The 23,055-nt window shown below is 38.4% G+C and overlaps 1 protein-coding gene across 1 annotated transcript; it reads left to right on the forward strand.

The window, feature by feature from the left end:
* Positions 1-22,062, forward strand: tdrd12 (tudor domain containing 12). Its single transcript, XM_053640904.1, has 30 exons — positions 1-18; positions 2,401-2,595; positions 2,721-2,857; positions 3,423-3,542; positions 3,679-3,734; positions 3,826-3,911; positions 5,162-5,384; positions 5,478-5,539; positions 5,639-5,721; positions 9,325-9,475; positions 9,941-10,048; positions 10,270-10,455; positions 10,710-10,863; positions 10,944-11,071; positions 11,171-11,362; positions 12,160-12,288; positions 14,393-14,510; positions 14,611-14,750; positions 14,931-15,148; positions 16,147-16,228; positions 16,372-16,553; positions 16,826-17,033; positions 18,192-18,284; positions 18,404-18,576; positions 20,011-20,229; positions 20,393-20,457; positions 20,658-20,868; positions 21,045-21,198; positions 21,783-21,843; positions 22,037-22,062. The coding sequence occupies exons 1-30, from the start codon at positions 1-3 to the stop codon at positions 22,060-22,062; spliced, it is 3,978 nt and encodes a 1,325-aa protein (XP_053496879.1).
* Positions 22,063-23,055: the final 993 nt, after the last annotated feature.

Here is a 23,055-nt window from a genome sequence, read left to right on the forward strand (position 1 = left end):
ATGTTCACTAGGACTAAGGTACGTCCGTTCAATTGAAAAAAAAAAACAAAAAAAACCCCCAAAAACCAAAGCCGGTAATGATGGGCTGAAACAGTATGGACTGATTTACTATTTAGCTAAAAACATGTCCATCCTATACACCAGTTAGCCGCTAATTTGGACCTCGCGGTGATGAGCACAGGAGAAACACAGCCTGATATTCACGTTAGAAGGTAAACTGTTGGAATTGGTCGTGATGATTTAAAGAAATGTTCACGGTCAGGACCGTTAAATTAAATGTACAGTAGTAACTGCGGCACTACAACATACAGCTAACGTTAATGTTAGCCAGCTCTCGAAGAGCCGATACAAGTACGCGTAGATTTCGACCACGTTTATTTTCCACAAGAGATTATAACACCCGTGGACTTAAATACAAGGTGTGTAATGTCCTGTGTTTAACCTTTATGCCATCACGGAGGTGCTCATTTAAGTCCCCAAAAAATAAAAAACCCAGAAAGTTTAGATGAGAAAAGTGCGGTGAGTTTTGCTGATGCCATGCACTTTTCTCATCTAAACTTTCTGGGTCTTTTGGGGGGCTCATTGCGGTGTTTTGTGAAATTATTTTGGCTCCAAAAACGACTAAAGCACTCGTGAAAAGACCTCGAAAATGTCTCTTGTATAATCTCCTAGGCTTTAGCAGACACTGGATGAAGTGAGGTCTGAGCGGCCGCCATGTTGAAGCTAGACTTAGTCCACTTCATTTTACTTCCACTTGTGTAGAGCCTGGAAAATGTAAGCTAGTTAAAAAAATTAATAAAAAAAGAGCAGATATCAGCTACTGAACGGGTATTTTACATTGGTAATTACCTACCGGAGTCTGTAATGGTCTTCTTCTGAAACTTCTGTTTTGCTTCTCAGGTTTGGAAATGGAGGTTGGAGAAATGTTAGAATTGGCAATAATCAAGGTACAGTATTGGCACTAATATATTCATACAGGCAGAATATCATATTTATACAAACACTATTTTAGGAGCTACAAACTTGCAGTTTATCCTGCTTTTTATCCTTTTCATGCACTGTAAAATTGTTCATCTGTCTGCAGATATGAACCTAAACTAAGGACGGGTGACATGATTAAAATATCACCATACGGCAGGATGGTAGTGTTGTGAGAGACGATGATGATTTACACTACCGGTCAAAAGTTTAGACACACTCATTCTTTACTTTTATTTATTTCCCCACATTTTAGAATGATAAAGTAATCAAAACTCCAGAGTAACGCAAATGGGATCTATGGGAATTATGTTGTGGTAAAAAAAAAAAAAAAAATCCAAAATAATTTAGTATTTTAGCATCTTCAAAGTAGACACCCTTTTTGCCTAGAATTTCCAGAAATGTATTCTTGGCATTTTTTTCCCCAACTGATTTCTTGAGGAATCCCCCTGAGATGCCTTTTAAACAGTATTAAAGGAGTTCCCACCTATGCTGGACTTATTGGCTGCTTTTCGGAATATTTCGCTCCAAGTCAATAGTTTAAGAAAATATATATATTTTTGTAAATAAGATGTTAGTTTTCTAATGAAAGAAATGAGTATGTTGGCACGATTATATTTATGTCTACAACACCGATCTCAAACATTTAATCATACACCTTCAGATCAAAAGGTTTTTAAGATCATGAGAAACATTTCAGTCAAGTGTCTCCAAACTTTTGACCGGTAGTGTGTATATTTCATGTGTACAGAGATAAATAATAAAAATGACATAAAAACAGTTATAATTTTCTCCCAATGTTGTCATTTTGCCAGTCCCCACCCCACTATCTAGTGCTCACCTATCACACACTGTTAAAGCTCAAGACAGCTGAACACACTAGGAGGATTGTGTTAACTGCTCTCTTCCACATACGGGTTCACAGAAGCCCACGATTGGCTAGTGTTGCTCTGATTGAAGAGGAGAGTAATGCCAACCCTCTCTTTCAGAGAGCACAGCCAATTACGTCCACATTAATCCAGATAGATCTGAAAATGGTATTTTCATTTTAAAAAGCTGTCAGTCTACACTGTCGTTTTTCAAAAGTTTTTTAAAGTCTGAAAACGCTTACATTCTTATGCTGCACATGCGTAAGAACGTAAGCATTGGCCTGCGTCATTTGTCAGGTGTTTATTTTAAAGTGAATCTGGAGGTTGGACAAAGTGACATTAATCATTATAACAGCTCTATCAAACTGGATATCAGGCACAACAACTGCAGTACATCATCTGCCGTCTTGTTTGTTTCGAGTTGAATGGGTCACATGGCTAAAAATATGTCATCGTTTTTGAACATCTCCGTTTTCTCTCAGTCCACATTACAACGCGAAAACGGTGCTTCTGATCAAATAGTATCTGGTTGTATTTTCCTGAGGGTGTATAGAGATGTGTGTTTGTTCCTTCTCTCTGTGAGGTTGAGGATCCAGGATGTATTTGGGGGCGAACTGTGAAAGGACCTGGTGTGCATGCCAAGAGTCCTCAAGATTACGAGAACCTGCAGGTTAAAATGAATCTCTTCTATAACAAGCTCAACTTGGATGTGCAGAAATTAAAGCCATCATCATTGAAGAAGGGACAGGTATGAACGATTTGTAAATTTAGGTAAAACTATTGCATTTGATTTATATTTAGATTTGCTGTGTTTAGCAGCTTGTCTACTTTAATGTCTGAAATCAATCGATCTGTGTGTCTCTGTCCCGCTAGGTGTGTGTAGTGTTTTGGCCAGAGCTAAGGAGCTGGTGTAGGGCCAAAGTGGAGTCTCTGATCCTGGGATCAGCATGGAGTCAGGCCATGTGCTTCTTAGTAGACCATGGCGAGCGTGTCGTCGTCAGCACAGATGAGTGTGTAAAAATTGCGGTCTCTGCAGATTTTCATTGGCGAATGTTATGTATCTGCAAATTTGAATCTGTGTAGTGCAGATTGTAATAAGTTCAGTGGTACAACAGTCCCAAAACGTGTGCAGTAAACAACTGAACCAAAAAAATAGATCCGTGGGGTGGAAAATTACGCAAGTGAGCTGTGAGTTGTTTTTAAACTCTATAAATAAACCTGCAGTTTAGACTACTTTAAAGAAATCATAAGTAAAAAGGTTTTAGATGTCTAAAATATCATTTTAAAATAAATCTACTGGATTCTTGTTTGGTCAGAGTTTCTTCTCAAGCAAACTTCACAATATTAGAAGCAGCTTTGCAGTTTTTCAAAATTAGTAAAATGCAGACGCGTCATGTGACCTCATCACAACGTGCATTCAGCCAAAGCCCTCTTTGATTCATGTGCGTCGAACATGAGTACAGATAGAAGATCTCGTTTAGTAACAAACATCACGGCGAAAGATCAAATTGCAAAACAATTACATGCATCTGCGATTTTGCCAATTCATGTGGTTTTCAACATTTTTTCCTGCAGTGTGATGGCTCTGCTTGATAAGTTCCTGCAGCTGCCCTTCCGGGTGCTAAGGTTCAAATTGGCACGGATTCACCCGATGAAACTCAAGGTGCACCTCTGCAACGAGTCAGCGGAGCTTGTGTAAGACGTCACAGTGTCCAGAAAGCTTTTGATTTTTACTGTTAATTATACATATTAGGCAGACTTGTATAGATCAATCTGTTAATTATTGTGTCCATATTGGTTCATTGATCTTCTCTTTGGTGCCCACTTTCAGTCCATCCCCTCACTGGGACAGCTCTGCTACAAAATACCTACACAATCTTGTACAAGGTTCCAATTTATTTATCATATTTAAAATAAGCTTTTCTAATTTTATGCATATTCATGTTAGAATTATACTACTCATGTTCCATCTTTGCAGCATCTACATTGGTTGAGGCTGTTCTTTGTGAAACACATGATGATTGCACAGTTATTGATCTGTACTTGACCATCAGAAATGTGAAGGTAATTTCACAGCACTTAAGACATCACTATGTTTATGGACATTCAACTGCAGTTGAGTAAGCCTAGGTTCATATCTAAATTATTGGCTAACCCACATTTTTGTCTGTCAAAGACCATTACTGTGACCAAACTCTGTTTGATTTGCAGTTTTTAAATATAGGATCATTTATATTTCTGTTATCTGCATTATTGTTTGGTTACTTTAAATACTGATGCCATGTGATAAAACTGATGAAGCATAAAAACAATAAATTGACTGGTGCAATAAGCAATTGAGAAGAATTAATATACTTGGACAAATTTATTAATACATATCCATAATAGTAAAATATGTAGTATATTACTGGACCAGTTCAAGAAAATGATTTTTTTTTTTTTTAAGTAACTGCACACTAAGTAAAATTATCTGAACATACAGGAGTGTGTACTCGGTCTCTGAAGCGGTATCCACCAATGGAAAGAAAAGTGTTATTTTTATTGTAATATTATGAACTAAGTGAATTCCACCTTTTTACATAGTGTGATTTTATCAGCTAGCTTGGAAGTAATTACTGAACGAGACTCTTCCGAAGTCCAGTAGTCTTGTTTGTAATGTCTTTTGCTTGATATGACTCCCAATTTTGTTTTTAAAACATGCTGATGACTTGCTGACATTCCTGTAAAGTCTGCCACACCGCAGATGGTATTTCTGTAGCATGGTTTGAAAGTTGCAGTGCCTGCAGTTTGATGCTCACTCGCACTGTAAAAAATACTGAGTGTGTCAGTATTAATAAAGGGCAGTGGATTGGCACACGGAATGCTGGAAAAAAGGATTATCAAGTTCATGGATATTATTAATGATGAGTAATGAAGTGGCAAGTGTCAGCCCTAGAGTAAATATGACTTTGATGAGTAATTGTGCCAAATTAACTCCATTACCAGGGATCATTAGTTACAGTTACATTTATATAGCGCTTTTCTAGACAATCGAAACGCTTTACATAGTATGGGGGGTATCTCCTCAACCACCACTAGTGTGTAGCAACCACCTGGATGATGTGACAGCAGCCATAGTGCGCCAGAACCGTGGACCGTGGTTTCTGCTATTTTCAAGAAGAATGTCTATATTAACAGAAAGACATTATTTCCAATAAATAATTCCTATAACATTGTAATTGTTATAATATTCCAATGAATAATTCTCGAGACCTTTTGTCTCGTTTTTAACTAGATTTGAACTCTTTACACACTTAACACTTTTTGCATTGCAGATCTGTGTAAATGATGATTTGGTGGTGAAAAAGTTTGCATGTTGCAAAAGTGAGAAGTCTCTGGGGTATCAGAGCGGGTGTGTTGATCGCTCCCCTGTCTGCCTGGCCTGGGACATTTACAGCAGTCCTCAACATATTCTCAAAATGAATGGATGCTGTACAGTGAGGTCTGCTCCTTCACACTTCCTGACCAGGAAGAGTGAGAAAGATGATTTCATGCCACGTAAGTACTACTTTCCTGGTCAGAATCTGATTAATCCTGGTGTGTTGCTATTTGTGCGTTTCATGGCCCTCTACCTTTCTTGTTCGGAAATAGACCACGTGAAATCTGTCGTGACTACAGTGAAATCGGCTGTTCCCAGTGGAGCAGTATCTGCTGTAAGTTCTTCTGCTTTGTCTATACAGTTCTAGGCATGGTGTAGTAAGCAGTGTGTCACAGTGGTTTGGGCCAGTCTAATATCCTTTGATCTTTTTTAGGAGTCTGATGGACAAGAGAAATGTGGAGTACACGACAAAAATGCAGTCCCCATGAGCACTGAGGAAGGGAAATTAAAGCCTGGGTGAGGGTTTTATCACTAATTTCCTACACTTTTGTTTACTTAAATAATGTTGATTGTGTTTACATTTATTAGTTATTTATTTAAACACCGGCTTTGCTTTGTGAGGTGGTAGTTTAATGGTAGAATTGTAGCTCTAGCAATTATATGCCCATGTACACCTCCCAGTATTGACGCTGGCCAGCAGAGTTCACTTACATTTGTTAGGTAGGTAGCTAAACTTCCATCAGTTGTCTTGGTGAATGTAAAGCATGGATAAACTCCAGCTGTCATTCAGAAATAAGACGTATTCAGCATAGTTAATGTAGAGAGTCGGAGATGAACATAAAACTTCAGCAAATGACCATAGAGTCAGGCAAATAATTAAAGGTGAATATTTCCTTCAATTCCCTGTCTGATAGTCCTTAAGGGAGTATTTCAGAGCAACCTAAGACAGGTTCATGTGGAGTGATAAAAAGCTATCTTGATCAAATTCTAGATGGACAAACCTTCATTCAGCATCCCATACTTAGATAATATTGGTACAAGTACAAACGCGAAACGAACGTGACGTCACCAGTTTAAGTAGCAGACATACAATAATAATCATGACAATGATGGAGACAGTAAATAAATCTAAATAAACATTGTGTCAGAAAGATCCAGTAAGTCATCCTGGAGCATGATGTAGCGAGACAACTTAATGAAGCAAAGTCAAGTCTTCAGTAATGTCCGTGAGGTCTTCGCAAGAGTCGATGACGTCCAACACCTTGGTCTCTCCCATCCTCACTGACTGTTAGAAGTTTAATGTCCTCGGCTTGACGTCCTTCCTGGTCTTGTCTCTCCTGGTCTTACCTCTGTAGAAGATAACATTTATGCTGAATGTGTATGTGACTTAAGAACGGATAGTTTAAAAGGACCATTAATAAACAGCATCAGTGCCTTTCATTATGCTTCAGTGGGCTTTAATCGCTACAGTATGCCTTGTATTTACAATCTCTTCCGAAAGTATTGGAACGGAAAGGCCAATCCTTTTGTTTTTTATATATGCTGAAGGCATTTGGATTTGAGAACAAAAGGTGAATGAGACGATAGATCAGAATTCCAGCTTTCATTTCCTGCTTTTTACATCTAGATGTGTTAAACAGCTTAGAACATGGCACTTTTTGTTTGAACCCACCCAATTTTCAAGTGATCAGAAATATTGGAACATGTGACTGACAGGTGCTTCTTGTTGCCCAGGTGTGTCCTGTTAGATTGGTTGTTTAAACAGTTAATAGCGCTGAATGTCTACTCTTGAGCCCTGGTTTTCACCTGTGAAGACTGCATTTGTTGTTAAAAAGGTTAAACCAACATAAAGACCAGAGAGCTGGGAGAAAAGCAGGTCAATCAGCAAACCTTAAAGCGCACATATTATGGTTTTGAAACGTGCCTAATTTTGTTTTAAAGGTCTCATACTGTAGATTTACATGCATCCAAGGTCAAAAAATACTTTTATGTGCTCATAATTTAAATTGCAGCATTACCCTTTTTTCCCCCCAGTGTCACAAATGACTCGTTAAATGATCCATTCTAAAGGATTCCTTCTAAACTCCTCCTTTCAAAGAGCATACTCTGCTCTGATTGGTCAGATGTCCCAGTCTGTTGTGATTGGTCTACTGCTGTCAGCGAGCAGCCAATGAAGACCAGAAGCGGGTTTTGTTACAAACCTACGTAGGTTAGTACAGGAAATAAGTCTGGAATTACTAATGACTCCTTTCAGCTGTTCACATATAAAACACACTACATTGGAGAAGCCCCCCCAAAACAAACAACAGCCGAAAGAAGCTGTGGTACAAGCCTGGAAAAGAACAATGCAACTGTTGATGATGTCACTATGTTGCCAGATTGATGTAGTTAATGCAAGCAAGGGATATGCAACCAAATATTATGTGGTGTTTACTTTTATTAGACTTTGGCTTTACTGTTCAATACTTTCAAAGGGGACTGTCTCTCTCTTGTGCACACACACACCTGAACAACACTCTCACTTGGTTTCACTCTCTCATGGGTAGATTCAGGCTCTCTCACACAGTACCTCTTTTGCACATTAAAGGATTATTTCATTTCTCTATTTTTTTCCCCACACAGTACATATAGATTTGGTGCCTCATTCATTTCAGCAAACATCAAGCTAAGCAAATATGTACTGCCTCTATATAAACTTTAATACATTCATGAATGCATTCATCTCTTTTCAGGGACTTTGAAGAATCGTATACAGAGAACACAGAGCGTGCCCTTGCAGAGCAGTTGTCTGAAAAACTAAACCTGTTTAGGTACGGTAATGTATTTTTATAGTCACAAATAATGTTTGTTTGGCCTGGATAGCTGACTCATAGACGCTGTCTCTCCCTCAAAACAGATTCATGAAGTTTTTGAACCCCTTCCCAAATTCGAACTTGAGTACCAAAGTAAGACTTTCACATTTATGCTCTGTTCCGAAGTTTAAAACTACATGTAATAACTGTCTTGTCTGCATTGCTATTGATCTTTTAATGTCTTTCACAATATTAAACACAGCATTATGAGAAGAATGTGGATGTGTTAATGATCACCAAAATGTGTTTTAGCATGATATTAATGAAGACGATCAAAAGACTTCAAGAATTTCTGATGAAACAGCAGAGGTGCAGAATGACCTCGGGTAACTAGCCTTTTGCTAATTTCGAGTTACATTTCAGTCCGGTATCAGTCCAATACTGCGCTTGTTTACGCTTTAAAAAATGCTCCTATACCAAAACCCGATGCCATGTTATACTATGTATACGACATAAAATGACCAAGATCTTAACAAATTTCATGATTAATGATCAAAACAAAAGTAGATAGGCAAAAAAATCAAGAGGACGTACTTCAGCATGTAACTAGCCTGATAAAACATCTATTGCATTTAAACAGTATCTCTAACAGAGAACCGACCTCAGTGCACACAGCAGTATTAGCAAACGTAAACAAAAACGAGAACAAGGTTCTGTGACTTGTGCATACACAAAGGTATTTTCAACCGTGGCGCTGTGAAACGATTGAAAAACTGTAACCCGTGAGAGCACTTCAGTTCTGCGGGCACCAAGCACTGAGACACGCACAATTCCTTTCACCAGCGTCTACACTAGCACACGTGCCAAGGTTTAATTTATAGCACCTTGCGCTCATTTTAATGCCCTCTCTCACTCATACTGCTATGTGCACTCAGCCTAGTGTAGATGTCAGCCACCCTGGACTCAGGTCACACTCTCTATTAAAAATACTGTTTAAAGGCCATAACATCTTAAGGAGAAAACTGAGCGTGAGGGGCTCCTCACTGATCGCAATACATGGAAACAACCAACATCAACAGAGCAGATGTTCCAGATTAATTAACACTAACTCAATTTGGTGTTGAAGAGGATTTTCTTTTAAATCCTACATGTTTGGTCTGACAAATAAATAAAAAAGTATATTTAAATACTTAGTAGTGTGTTTGAAGTGTTTACTGATTCGGTTGTGTGTAACTTGCAGTAGTACAAGTGTCATCTCTACAGTGCAGAAGGAACCAGCTCTCACTCAAGAGACAATAAGTACCAAAGACAAATTTGCCTGTTCCAGGTGGGTCATCTCTTCACATTCAATTATTCACCTGGCTGTCTTTATAAAGAAATGTCATAGTTTTGCTTCTTTGTATGAATGTATATGCAGATTGCTACAGTTGCTGAACCCAGATCCAATAAATCCACACTCGGAATCTCTTGATGATAACGTAAGTGTTGGAGAATTTAGTTTCTCTATGTTGTCTTTTCTATCTTTTTAATCACTCTAGGGATCCACCTTCTGAAGTCTTATAAGGAGATGAATAACCTTGTATTTGCCCTTTCTATACCATTAAGAATATTAATTATTTTGTAAGCTATGAGAAATTGTTTTATTGTTTACACTTTAGTATAAAAGAGCTACACCTCCTCTGATTGTGGGCTCACTTCTGTTGTATAGTTGAAGTGATAAATCACTGCTGCTGAATTCCTCTGCAGAGGAAAACTGAGCTTCTCTCCTTTTGATCAATAAGATTTGTGTGCTGGTTTTATGTGGGGATTAGGGAAAATTCTCCAACAGTATGCACATAGTAAATACCAGTTTGTTTGTTTGTTTTTTCATAATTAGTAATGGATAACTAGCTGTTATTGGTATTCTCTGTGATGTTCTGATCTGTCTGGTGTGTGTGTGTCAGGTTACATGCTGTAAACCCAGCAAGAGTGCAGTTTTGGTGCACTCAGCTACCGCTGTCAACCCCTGTAGATGTCTAGCCCAGGCTCCCATCACCGAGCAGTTTCGAAGAGTAATCACCATCCTGCTAGTTTGGGTTCTGGGTCTCTTTCTGTAGTTTGAAATATTCATTTACATCTTGTTGACTGGTCAGCTTAAGTTGAAGGGCTTTAATGAATTTAATTTTAATGAACATTTTGTTCATTTTTGTCAGTTTGTTGTCATGTAGATGCAAAATATTATGCAAATATGTATTAAGCATGGATTTTTTTGTGTGTGTGTGTGTGTGGTTAGTTCCTGTTGAGGAGAAAGTATACAGGACCAGGCCTGGCCGAGAGTTACTGCTGGCCCTCTGTGGCACGAGGTTGTGACACAGTGCTGATATGCCACAGGGGAGAAGATCCTCTCTCCTACATCCCACCTCTGCTGGCTCAGCTGCAGTTAGCCTCTTTGTTCAGTGCCCTCACTGCACAAACTGGGGTGAGAGACCGAGACAAGAAGACCATTAAACCGGTCTCTAATCTCTGGACCTTACCATCTTGTCCTCATTGCCCACCTATAATCAATCTATCTTTCTATTGAGATGCTAAAATACATGTTTTGTCAAGATGTTGGTTAACTTTTCTTATAGTACTAATCTTTACATTTTTTGAGCTATGTGGAGTATGAGTCAGTATTAAAGGATTTGCATAGATGTTCTTGACATTCATTGCTCTCTCTCTCTCTCTTCTCAGCCCATAGCAGTGATTGTTTGTCCAGGTTGGGAAAAGGTAGAGTCAGTGCTGGAGCTATTAGAGGAGAGCCAGGCAGCAGTGAATCTTAATCCTGCTGCTGTGCTGATCGGAGTAGGCAAGAATGAGGCCAGACAAACCAAAATTCAGAACAACTGTAAGCCCCCTTGCTGGTTTTAATTTTAACACATGATGAAAGCAGCATGGAGCCAATCTGTGTTGTGTGTTGTGAATTAGGTCAGTTGCTGGTTACTACCCCTTTTGGCCTGGCCAGGTTGCTGGAGGTGCAGTTCTTCCACTTTCAAAGGCTCTGCCACCTGATTCTGGATGAGGCTCATGAGCTCTTTTCAAGAGCCCCTGAACAGGTGAGAGGGGCAAAGAAAAAAAAAACATCTGGAAGGTTTCTCAAATCGAGACGGTTAGGAAAAATCCTGAATTCTCTTCCCCCTTATCTCTCTTTGAAGATGACTGCCATCTTGCAACATTACCAGAAAGTGGTGTCCAGAGAGGATAGACCCATGTGTGTGCGGCAACTTGTTGCTGTAGGCAGTCGTTGGTGTCGGGAGCTGGAGCCTGTGGTCCGGAATCACATGATTAACCCCTGCATCATTATCACAGTGCCGGAAGAGGCGGCGTTATACGGTGGGGTTCAACAGGTTAGTGACGGGTCACACTGACTGGGAGGGGACACAGAAGCAAAATGACTGCGAGATTCAACTATATATGTCTTTCCAAAAGCTGTGTATCATGTTGATGCTTTTTTGGATTAAATTTGGATCTTGTTGCATAGTATAGCTTGTATCCTATCTTAGGCAACCAGCTTGTAGTGTGTGCGATATGGCCAAAAACTTATACCACTCCAATATTGAATGAACACTGCTACATTATTAGTACGTATAAAAATAAGTAGCAGGTTTGTGGACACCTGCCATCAATAAAAGTGACCGATTTAACCCCAAATAAAGTACAGTGGCTCCTATAGGCTTACAAAGCAGGTCTCAGTGTTGATCTTAGTGTTGAAAAATAGCAGGTCTCCGGGATCTCAGTGTTGAAAAATATCAACCAGGAGAGCGTTACAAAAAACATTCCAAGACATTGGTATATCATTGAACATTGTAAAGACAATAATCAACAAGTGGAGAAAATATGGCACAACAGTGACCTTTACTAAGAACAGGACGTCCCTCTAAAATTGATGAAGTTCGGGAGAAAACTGGTCTGGGAGCCTGCCAAGAGGCCTACAGCAACATTAAAAGAATTTATGTTACGTGTGTAGACTTTTTATATCCACTGTACACTATATGGGCAAAAGTATGCGGACTCCTGACAATCACACCCATATGTGAGCCTTCCCCAAACTGTTTACTGTAAGCTTTTTGATATTTGCTGGTGCGCTGCCCTTCCAGACCATATTTTTAGTGTGTATGTTTGAATTCTTGTTTGCTATATACAGACAATACTGATGTCTCTGGACTGCAATAAGACCTCAGTGCTACTCAGCTTTTTGGACTTCAGCCCCTCTGTTGCCCAGAAAACCCTTCTCATCACTAACACTGCAGAGGAAGTGGAGCATGTGTACAAGGTACAATGAACTGTTACCAAACGCACAATGTTTTAGGGTGCTATGATACATGCAGCATTTAGTCAGTTTGAATTGAACCCCAGTACATTTTGCCCCTTGTTTCAGTTTGTTTGGGCAGGTGAGAACACAGTGATGCAGCATGGAACAAAACAGCTAGTTCGAGTGAGGGTTCACCAATCAATGTAGTATGAATGAAGAAACAACAAGCCTATAATAAAGGGAATTTTTAGATGGCTGGGAAAGCCTACTGGAAATTTGCACTTTAAGGTCCTTCAAACCATGGCCCTAGTTATGGCTTAGGGCTGTGATTGCATTTCATTATGTCACTGCTGCAACTCACTCATCCATCCATCCATCCATCCATCTTCTATACCGCTTAATCCTTTTCAGGGTCACGGGGAACCTGGAGCCTATCCCAGGGAGCGCAACTCACTGATGAAAGCAAAATATAGTTCAGCAGGGAGTTGCATTCATTTCTGATGTGAAGTTATCATATATTTCTTTGTGGGGGAGCAATACCCTGCTGAATGCAACCCCAATTCTGAAAAAGTTGGAACAGTATGGAAAATGCAAATAAAACTAAGAGGAGTGATTTGTAAGTGTACTTTGACTTGTATTTAAACAAAAACTTATAAAGAAAAGGTATTTGATGTTTTACCTAATCAACTGCATAGTTTTTTGAAGATACACTTTTATTTTGAAATTGATGGTTGCAACACGTTCCAAAAAAGTTGGGACAGGACCAGTTCAGGATTAATAGCGATGTGACAAGTTGAAATAAGAAGGTGATGTGAAACAGGTGAGGCAATCGTTTAATCATAGGATATAAGGAGCCTCCAAAAAAAGACCTAGTCCTTCAAGAGTAAGGATGGGTTGAGGCTCGCCAATCTGCCAACAGATGCATCAGCAAATAATCCAACACTTTGAGAACAACATTTCCCAAAGACAAATCAGTAGGATTTTGGGCATTTCACCTTCTACAGTGCACAATATAATTAAAAGATTCAAGGAATCCGGTCAAATCTCGGTGCGTAAAGGGCAAGTCTGAAAGCAACTTCTGTATGTGCGTGATGAGTCTGTAATGGATATCCTGACATGGGCTCGGGAATACTTTGGTAAATCTTTGTAATTCAATGCCATTCCTTGCTGCATACACAGATGCAAGTTATGGCTTTACTATGCAAAGCAGAAGCCGTACATCAACACCGCCGTCTTCTCTGGACTCATCTGAGATGGCCAGTGGCACAGTGGAATCGTGTTTTGTGGTCTGACGAGACAACATTTCAAATAGTTGACTCGTGGACAAAACAGCCGTCGTGTTCTCCGGGCCAAAGAGGAAAAGGACCATCAGAGCTGTTATCAGAGCAGTGCAGTGACTGTTATTCTGTTTTGACGCGGCATGTTGTGCTCCTGTCAAATTGAAAGCAGTACTGTCTGTGTATTGTATTTGATTTTTCTCTTCAGTATAGTTGCTTTTCTATGTGGCATGGAATCTTCTCTATGCATTTCTGACCAATGAATGAGTTTTAATAGAGGCTCCGAGGTGGTGCAGATGAAAACCATTTGCCCTATTGTTGGAATCGTGCTTGGCAGTTCAAGAGCGTTTACTCAGCTAGTGGCCATGCTTTCTGGGTGGGAAGTATGGCAATCAATCAGTGTGACTCTAGCCAATCCTGGGCATCTGTGAGCTCGTGTATGAGTAAGAGGAAGGTCAGCATTTTCCTTTGAGTGTGTTCAGATGTGCTGTGATGTTGCAGAAGCAGCAGGTTGATAAAGATGCTCTGGCTGGCTTTGTGTGTCTTGGAGGAGGCATGTGCTAGCCTTCACCCTCCCTGGTTAGTAGCTGTTGTGTGATATGGGAAACCTAGCTAGTGGATGGGAATTGGCAAATGACCAAAATCCACTGGAAAATCAAAAAACATCCATTTTGTTTCTGATTCAAATGGTGTGAAGACACCTTTAGAAACACTTGTTTACTGGAAAAATCATATCCAATAATATTGTTTTTGATGGTCTGTTCTTGGCGGATATTCACCATTGATTCCAGTGTCACAAAAATGTCTAGGAGTTTCCAGCACTAACAGTTTGTAATGTATTCATCCAGGCGCTCAGCAACACAGAAGCATTCTCTCTCAAAGTTCACGAGGGCCTTACCTACCAATTTGATGTTGTGATTGAGCAGTGGAGGAAAGATGTTGGTCCAGGCACACAGGTTATCTTGGGTATGTGTACATTGTGACTAATTTAAGTGTGTTATTTGATGTATAATTAATTTATATTGCAAGACTCTCTCAATACTGCCACTTTGTGTTTGAACCTCAGTGACTACCAATGATTGCTTAAAGGCCCTTGGTATCAGGGATGCCACATGCGTGTTACATTATGGTTTCCCTAGCTCCCCTAAACTGTTTGGGACCCGGATGTTCTGCATGGTTGAAAACTTTCGGAATCTCTCCTGTAAGGTATTAATCAAGTAGTCATTCTTTTTGTTAACTTCTGATGCTTTGACAAGAAGGCTTGACACTAGTGTTTAGACAACTGATGATATCTGTGGTATTTTTGGTGTTTATAAAGCTGTATGGATTTTACGAATGCGTGTGAACGTATTTTTGTGTGCATGTGTGTAATTTGTGCTGGGTCAGAATCACTCCGAGGGCTCCTCTCCTGCGGTGCGTTCTTTGTTGCTGCTGTCTGAGCAGAATTCTCGTCACGTGTCTGGTGTGCTGCGCTACCTGAAGCGTACAGACGCGCCACTGCCACCAGAGCTCCTACAGTTTGCCCTGGGATTCCAGCAGGCTAAGGAACAGCAGAAAGCTCACCGAGCACTCTGCAGCTATCTGAAGAGCATGGGCTTCTGCAGGTCTTTATACTATAATTCTACTACCATGCAGTGGAGTGTGTGTGTGTGTGTGTGTGTGTGTGTGTGTGTGTGTGTGTGTGTGTATATATATGTATATGTGTATATATATATATATATATATATATATATATATATATATACACACACACACAAAATTCTTATATATACAAAATTCTTATATATACACACACAAAATTCTTATATACGTATAAGAAATATACGTAAAATAAGAATATATATATATATATATATATATATATATATATATATATATATATATATAAAAGAAAGAGATGTTTGGCTTTGTACTTTAGCTGCATGTTGGAATTGAAATGTAACTGGTGCTATATGGGTAAGAGTGTACATTATCAATTTATAATGAAGTGTAATTTTAAAGAAATCCGAGAGCTAAAACCCTAACTGTGTTAATAATCTCACAGAAGTTCTATTGGCAGATAAGTTTGCTGCTTTCTAGAAATAAATACTTAAAATTAGCAAAATTATGCCATATTTATGTGTAGAACAAGACAATTCCAAGTGTAAAGTTAGTAAAACGTCTGTAAATAGGCATAGTAATCTTTTATAGATTCATAATATGCTCATAATAAGAAATATTAGATTGATTTTAATAATGAATATTCAGAATAGGGATGGGCGATGTAGATTTAAAACTATATCACGAGATTTCATGGTATTGTTTGCGGTAACAATATAAATGACGATATGAAAATAGTAACATTCAACACTATCTATTGCGAGATGAAAAATTCTTATCATGGGGAGGAATTGTACATCAGAGACGATACGATCTGGCTAATTCAGAATATGCCTAGGTATTTTTTGCAGTGTTGTCGCTTAAGTTCAGAAGAGTAGTTATTCCCCATGTTTCTATTAAGCAAGATTAGTGAAAAGCCATTTCCTTTGCTAATTCTGGGTAGTTTTTTGATGTGTCAAAATATTGTATGTGTTACTCTTTAGTGTTTCTTTCTGGCACACAGGGACAACACAAGTTGCCCAGACAGACACACAATCAACAAAATTCTTGATTGTCCCCAACACCCAGACTCTGGGACTATTTTGGTGAGTTTCCTACCATCTTGTTCCCTGGTGTAAAAATGCAGTTCAAAGACAACCTTCAATCAAATTTTATTCCTAGTCTATCAGGATTAGGAATGCTAGCATGATGCAGTACTAAAATAATTTTACGTTGACTCCCCTGAAAGGTGTTACCCCTTTACATTAAGACCGCGAGCGTGTACTATGGACGTATTATGGACCAGAAAGAGAACGGTTATGAGAAACTTGCTGCTGAGATGAAGTCGCATTATGCTAAAGAGAGGCTTTGTGCAACGCATGTGGTGGAGGGTGGCTTTTATGCACTACAGGAAGAAGATGTATATCATAGGTAAGTAGGGGTTTGTCGCTGTTTAGTGGCAGGTTTTAAAGTGGAAGGTAGCCTTTTAAAAGGTCCCTGCTATGTCATGCTTGTCCTCTGGCCATTCTTTTTAACTTGAGTGACTCAGGTGGCCTCAGATGGCCAAAAATATTGCTCGGTATATTTTAGTATGAATAGTTATAGATGAATACTTAGCATTATACCTCACATTAAACACTACAATTCAGACACAAACGCATGAATTAAGCATAGTTACAGCTGGTGGAATGTATGTGTGCCAGGGTGTGTCTGACCAAGGTGCCAGAAAAGGGAGGCCAGCTGTTTAGCAGTGTCACAGCTCGATTTGTGGATGAAGGACGTATACAGGAAGTGAAGTCACATCAGCTACTGCAGCTTCCCCCGGAGTTCCAGAGCTTGCCGGATCAGGCTGTTGAAATCATTCTGTGCATGGCCCGACCCATTGATGGAGAGATGGACTGGAACCCAAAGGTAACTTTATGTACTTGCATACATTCTGACTAGAAATTTGCCTTCTCACAAATTTTATTATTTAATTACCGGAAAGAGTTAATAAACCGATATATTCACTTAATCACCAGTAGAAGAAAAAAATGCTTTGTTGATCTTAGTAATCAAGTATAAATTTCCCCTACGATGATTGGCAGCACACTGTAGTGTTTGACGGACGTAATATTGAGAGACGACTAACAAAAACACACAGCAAAAGCTTTACTAACTATCACCTCAATATTTAAGCCTGTCATCCAATTGTAGTAGGCCCTGGTGTCAGCTAAAATTTAATCTTTGTAACGTTTTAATTAGCAGATGGTTTAGGAGTGAAAATCTCACTGAATTAACCAACTTCATTCGGTCACAGTGTTAATGCATGTTCATAATAATCTTATCGTCAGCACACGTCTGTATATTTACTTTTTAAAAAAAATTAATGAAAACACAAATAAAAGCTCCATGTGAAAGTAAATTTATTATCCCTCCTCTGTCCTGTGACCTTCATAATCTGACTGCTCGCACCTTCCCACACGAGAGTAAAAACCACCCAAAAAAACTCCAGTATACCTTGCCACAAAATCAGCACTGGTGTGGTTTGATTGCTGCCTCTGCCCTGTGGGTGTGGAGTTTGCATGTTCTCTCCCTGCTTCGGGGGTTTCCTCCAGGTACTCCAGTTTCCTCCCACAGTCCAAAGACATGCTAATTGTCATTTCCAAATTGTCCGTAGTTCGTGAATGGGGGTGTGAGTGTGTACGCGATTGTGCCCTGCGATGGGCTGGCACCCCATCCAGGATGTTCCCTGCTTCGTGTCCAGTGTCCCTCGAGATAGGCTCTAGGTTCCCCCACATCCCTGTGCAAGATAAGCGATACGGAAAATAGATGGATCGATAGATGTCTGAATACTGGCCCCTCAGATCGGTTAACCAGGTATTCAAATACCCATCCATCCCCCTTATTTCTGATCTACTGTTCATCTAGTCCTGTCACAAAACCATTTCCCTGTCCACTTAAATCATCACCTTCATATTATTTAATAACTGTTCATTATTTAACCTGTGAAGTACCTGTGGAGAAATCATAAGCGGATGGATTTAGTTTTGATAGAAAGTGTTTCTCCTCTGTATTTTCTTTTTACAGGTTACCAGAGCTATCAGTCAGAAAATCAAAGGAAAAATACATCAAGCCAACGTGGTGATGTGCCTGGGCAATACTGTATGGGTTGATCTGATGGTAGGTAGAGTTGGTATTTATAACGTTATAACTGTTTTGTAAAAATGTTGTAAGATTCTTTTTTTTTATTTAATGCTGATTTTAAAAAATATTTTGTACTTCTTTTAACTTGCCAACAGGTACGTATGACACGCATGCCAGGTCTGCAGATTTTCATAAATGAGTATAATGTCCATGCAGAGATTCTGGCCACTGGGATGGGCACCGCAAACCCTCAGCATCTGGAACTACTGAAGTTGCTCTGCCAGGGAGAGGAGGCCTCTGCTGTAGTGGCGCTCCGTGAGAGTAATGGGTAATTAATCAGTTATCGCTCTTGCAGTTTCCATTTCTATCTCTGTTTGATTAGGTGTGATACATGATCAGGGATATATAAATATTACACACACACACACACACACACAGATGGGTACGGAGCCCCCCTAGTGTCAGGTAAGAAAAAAAAATACAGCCATGTGTAAACCGTGCCATCAGATTTGTAATCTGTGCCCTCAGTTTTGTAAACCGTACCCTTAGATTTGTAAACCGTGCGCACTGCGTTAAATTTGGGGTTATATTGGACATACGCTGTACATTCGAGCTTCTCTCTTCTATTTCTCTAGAAATAAACACACAAAAGGACATAATGTGTATTGTCTTAATAATGTGTATTGAGTGGACATAGAACCAATACAACTGAATATATTTTTAAAATTTTCTCCCGTTAAAGCCCGCGGAATCCAATCTGGGCAACTGTATAAGATTCTACTAAGTTTATAGTCGTCTACTTAACAGGATATCTAACTTATTGCAGTGTTAGGATACAGTATGGATAAAGAATTTTTTATAGCATATATATTATTAATGATATACCTTTTTATTACACATATTAACTTATTGTGCCATATAAAAATCTTATACAGTTGCCCAGGTCATACACTTTTTAGATGACTCCATTACTATAAAGCGCTGATGACCTACGTTTCCCAAAGATTGGCTTCCGCAGGCTTTAACGGTAGAAAATTAAAAAAAAATATTCAGTTGCTAGAAGCATCTGCAGTCTTTTTTCCTGCACTTATTTATTCAGGTTTTTCCCTTTTAATTTATCACCCATCTGCATGTGTGCAATTTAGTGCATTTAACTAAATAAATAGCATGATTAGCACATCTTGGTCATGTAAAAGTCCTTGACTAGAGATCGACCAATAATCGGTTTTACTGATATTTTTCCCGATATTTAAGATTTTTTCCATAGTTGGTTATCAGTTTTGTAACATCAGATCCACCGATAAATGGCATTTTGAGAATTGCATGCAAATTGATTAACTTTATTTAACATAACAGCCATTAATATATTAATTAGATGTGTTGCACAAATGTAGTTTAAGCAGTTTGATGCTAAGAAATAGAGACAAACAGTCTCTTTATTTTTTTATTGTTTGCACTCTTTCAGACCCCTATATTTATTGGTGTATAAATAAGAGTTTTGTTTTGTTTTGTATACAAGGAGGAATTGTGTTCAGTGGTGGTATCATCATTGCATCAAAAACAGAAGTAAAACAATAAATATCCTTGGTCAGATCGGGCATGAATAATCTATACTAACCCCTTAAAAGAGAATTATTTACTTGACAAACTTCTGACAATTTGGCAAATGCTTTTCTGTTGTGCCACTTCAGAGCCTACATTGTCTAAATTTTAATATTACTAACAGCTTTTGTGTTTTTGATTCTGTAATTGGTCTGATCAGATGTGAGAGTGAGGTGGCGTCTCTGGAACAGAGGGGTCAGGCTGCTGAGGAAGCTCTGGCCAGTCAGGTGAAGGCTGGAATCAACATGCCTGAGTGTACAGACAGTGAACCCTGTGAACCTTTACAGAACCTTCCAAATACAAACCAGAGCACCGACCCTAATAAAGGACAAAGTAAGGTCTCTTTGGAAGCCTGGCTAGATGCTGAACACATGTTTACGTAAGTGGAGTGACGATACTGAATAACATCATAATAATGTTAATATAAATAATTAATCACATTACTTTAATTTTGCCTTGAGGACATGATGTCAGTTTTACGGTTAATTTTTGTTTATTTTGTATTTTGTACACCAAGTATTCACACTTCTGTGCTCATTTAGATCTGCTGATCTAAGATTTTTACCTCAGGATGGGACTCCTGCTCTTTCTAACAGCTCAGATGAAGGCAAGTCGGTTTAAAAGTGAATACTTGATGTCGTATTATGTTTTGGATCGTTACCAGTCATGAATGACGATCGTGAATATTTTTAAAACTTTAACAGGTGACAGTAAGATCAGAAATGAGGTCTTGCACATTGGCCACAGGCAGGGTATTTGTGCACCAAAAAGGTATTTAAAAAGTAATAATAAAATAAATAAAGCCAGACACTTTATCTTTCAGGTCTTTAAAGATATGCAGCAATATTCTGAATGTATTTTGTATTTATCAAGTTTTTTTTGTCCCTTTTTCTGCATGTTTTAGTTTTCACCCACAGATCAAGTGGTTTCAAGAAGAAGAGTCAGTCACTCTTAAAATAAAGCTTACCAACCCCATGATGCAGAAGTGTGAATTCTTCTCTGACAGAGTCCTTTACAGGTCAGTGTACACCTTAAATCCTATGTTGGGCTTAGTTTTAAAGAAGTATTTATTGATTTAACAAAGATTTTGTAGTCCTGCCTTCTGTTTAGTTTTGCCATTGTTTAGTGTTTAGATTGCCTAATTGAATAATATTGTAGTTGTATTTATTGTTTTGTTTTTTTCCCCATTTCTAGTGCATATGTAAACACCCACCATTACTGTGCCAGTCTGGAGCTGTACAATGACATCAGCCCAGAGCAGTGTTCATGGAAAATGGAATGCAATGAACCAGTAATCAAATTGGTGAAGAAAGAGAAAGGAGAGTGGCAGTCACTACTTAACTACAAGGTAGGTTTTTCCTACACCAGTGCTGACCACTTTTACTCTGTCTGCCTTGAGAGAGAATGCTGTAGGTAACTACATATACTACTATACTACAACATATACTAATATACTACAACTACATATACTGACTAGCGGGCTTTTCTGAAGTCCCACTCATTCAGCAGTCATATTCAGTTTTTACTAACAATATTATTTATTTTATGTAAAGGTACACCATTTATATATTATTAGAAAGTATTACAATTGACACCATAAACTGTTCCAAGAGGCCTTAATAACTCCTCTCTATATTATCTCAATTGCACTTAAACTCACCGTCCACTTTATTAGGAACACCTGCACATTCATGCAGTTATTTAATCAGAAAATCATGTGGCAGCAGCGCAGTGTATTGTTTGAAATTGGACACACATCTGTACCTGCAGGGTTAGTTACTTTTGTTAACATGACCTAATCTATATTTAAAACAACACAGCATGCATGAATATATATATATATATATATATATATATATATATATATATATATATATATATATATATATATATATATAACTAATCTTTTTTCCAATTATCTTTTTTTAACAGAGTGCTTTTGTAAGCTATGATTTTGACCACATTGAAGTTGAAGAAAATTCTCCCTCCAATGGTAAGTTTGAGTGTGGTGCGCATATATAAAGTAGTCAGGTAAGTATGATTTTGTTTACCAAGTCATTTAGAAAGCTATTAAAAATAACTTCGGACATGATGCATGTTTTTCAAATGTGTGTTTTTTTAAGCTGGGTCGTCTTTGATTCTGTATTAAAAATATGTAATAGTAAATAATTTTTTGGGCATTATAGTTCTAGTGTCAGATATCCTGCTGTAAAGGCCTCAGCATATGTCATGTAGAGATGCTGTTCGGCTGGCTTTCACAAACTGTAAGACATAATTGCAGCGCAAAAGGCAACGTGCGAAGGCTTCACTCTTGAAGATGGTTTCACACAACCCTCTCAGACATTGTCTGAGTATACCGAGGCCTTAAGCCAACACTACTGTTATTTTTTAAAAAATATATATTATTAGAACAGTCTCATTGTTGGCATAAGTAAAATTTCACGTCAAATTTAGTATGACACTCACTAGGCAACTTTCTTTAACTTTCTAAAAAAATAAAAAATAACGGGCAAGCTGCCCAATCACGTTATTTTGTACATGTCAGTACTATTGAGGCAACAGTATTAAATTATCCACATAGATCTGAACCATTTCACATGATGATTTATACAATTACCCAATTTTCCTGACTTTACCCCATATATCCGTATCCATGTAAAATAGTATGTGTATATATAGTTACATTATTATTATTATTATTATTATTATTATTCCTACCTCCAGGATGTTGGTTCGTGGGGAACACGGGAGACGAGATGCTACAGGAGCTTAGAGAGTGGGAGTGAGAGCAACTGAACAGACTGAAAATGGGTTATACACCTACAGTGCATATAAACAAAAATCTACACCCCCTGTTTAATTTGCAAACTCTTGTGACATAGAAAAAAAAAAAGAGAGCAAGATCAATCACATCAGATCTTTTTCCACCTGATATAACAACCAACAAAATAGACAAATTTTTAGGGGGGGAAAAAGGAGAGACAAAAAAACTTACAATAACCTGTTGGCAAAAGTGTGCACACCCCTTATCTAATACAGTCCCCAATGAAAGTACTGAAACGACAAGGCCAGTTCTATTATTTTTGATATACACTGAAGACATTTGGTTTTGAGATTGAAAGATGAATATGAGACAATAGATCAGAATTTCAGTTTTCATTTCCTGATATTTACATCTAGATGTGTAAATATCCTTTGGTACCTT

This window comes from Ictalurus furcatus, chromosome 14 (genome assembly GCF_023375685.1).
Source record: "Ictalurus furcatus strain D&B chromosome 14, Billie_1.0, whole genome shotgun sequence".
NCBI lineage: Eukaryota > Metazoa > Chordata > Actinopteri > Siluriformes > Ictaluridae > Ictalurus > Ictalurus furcatus.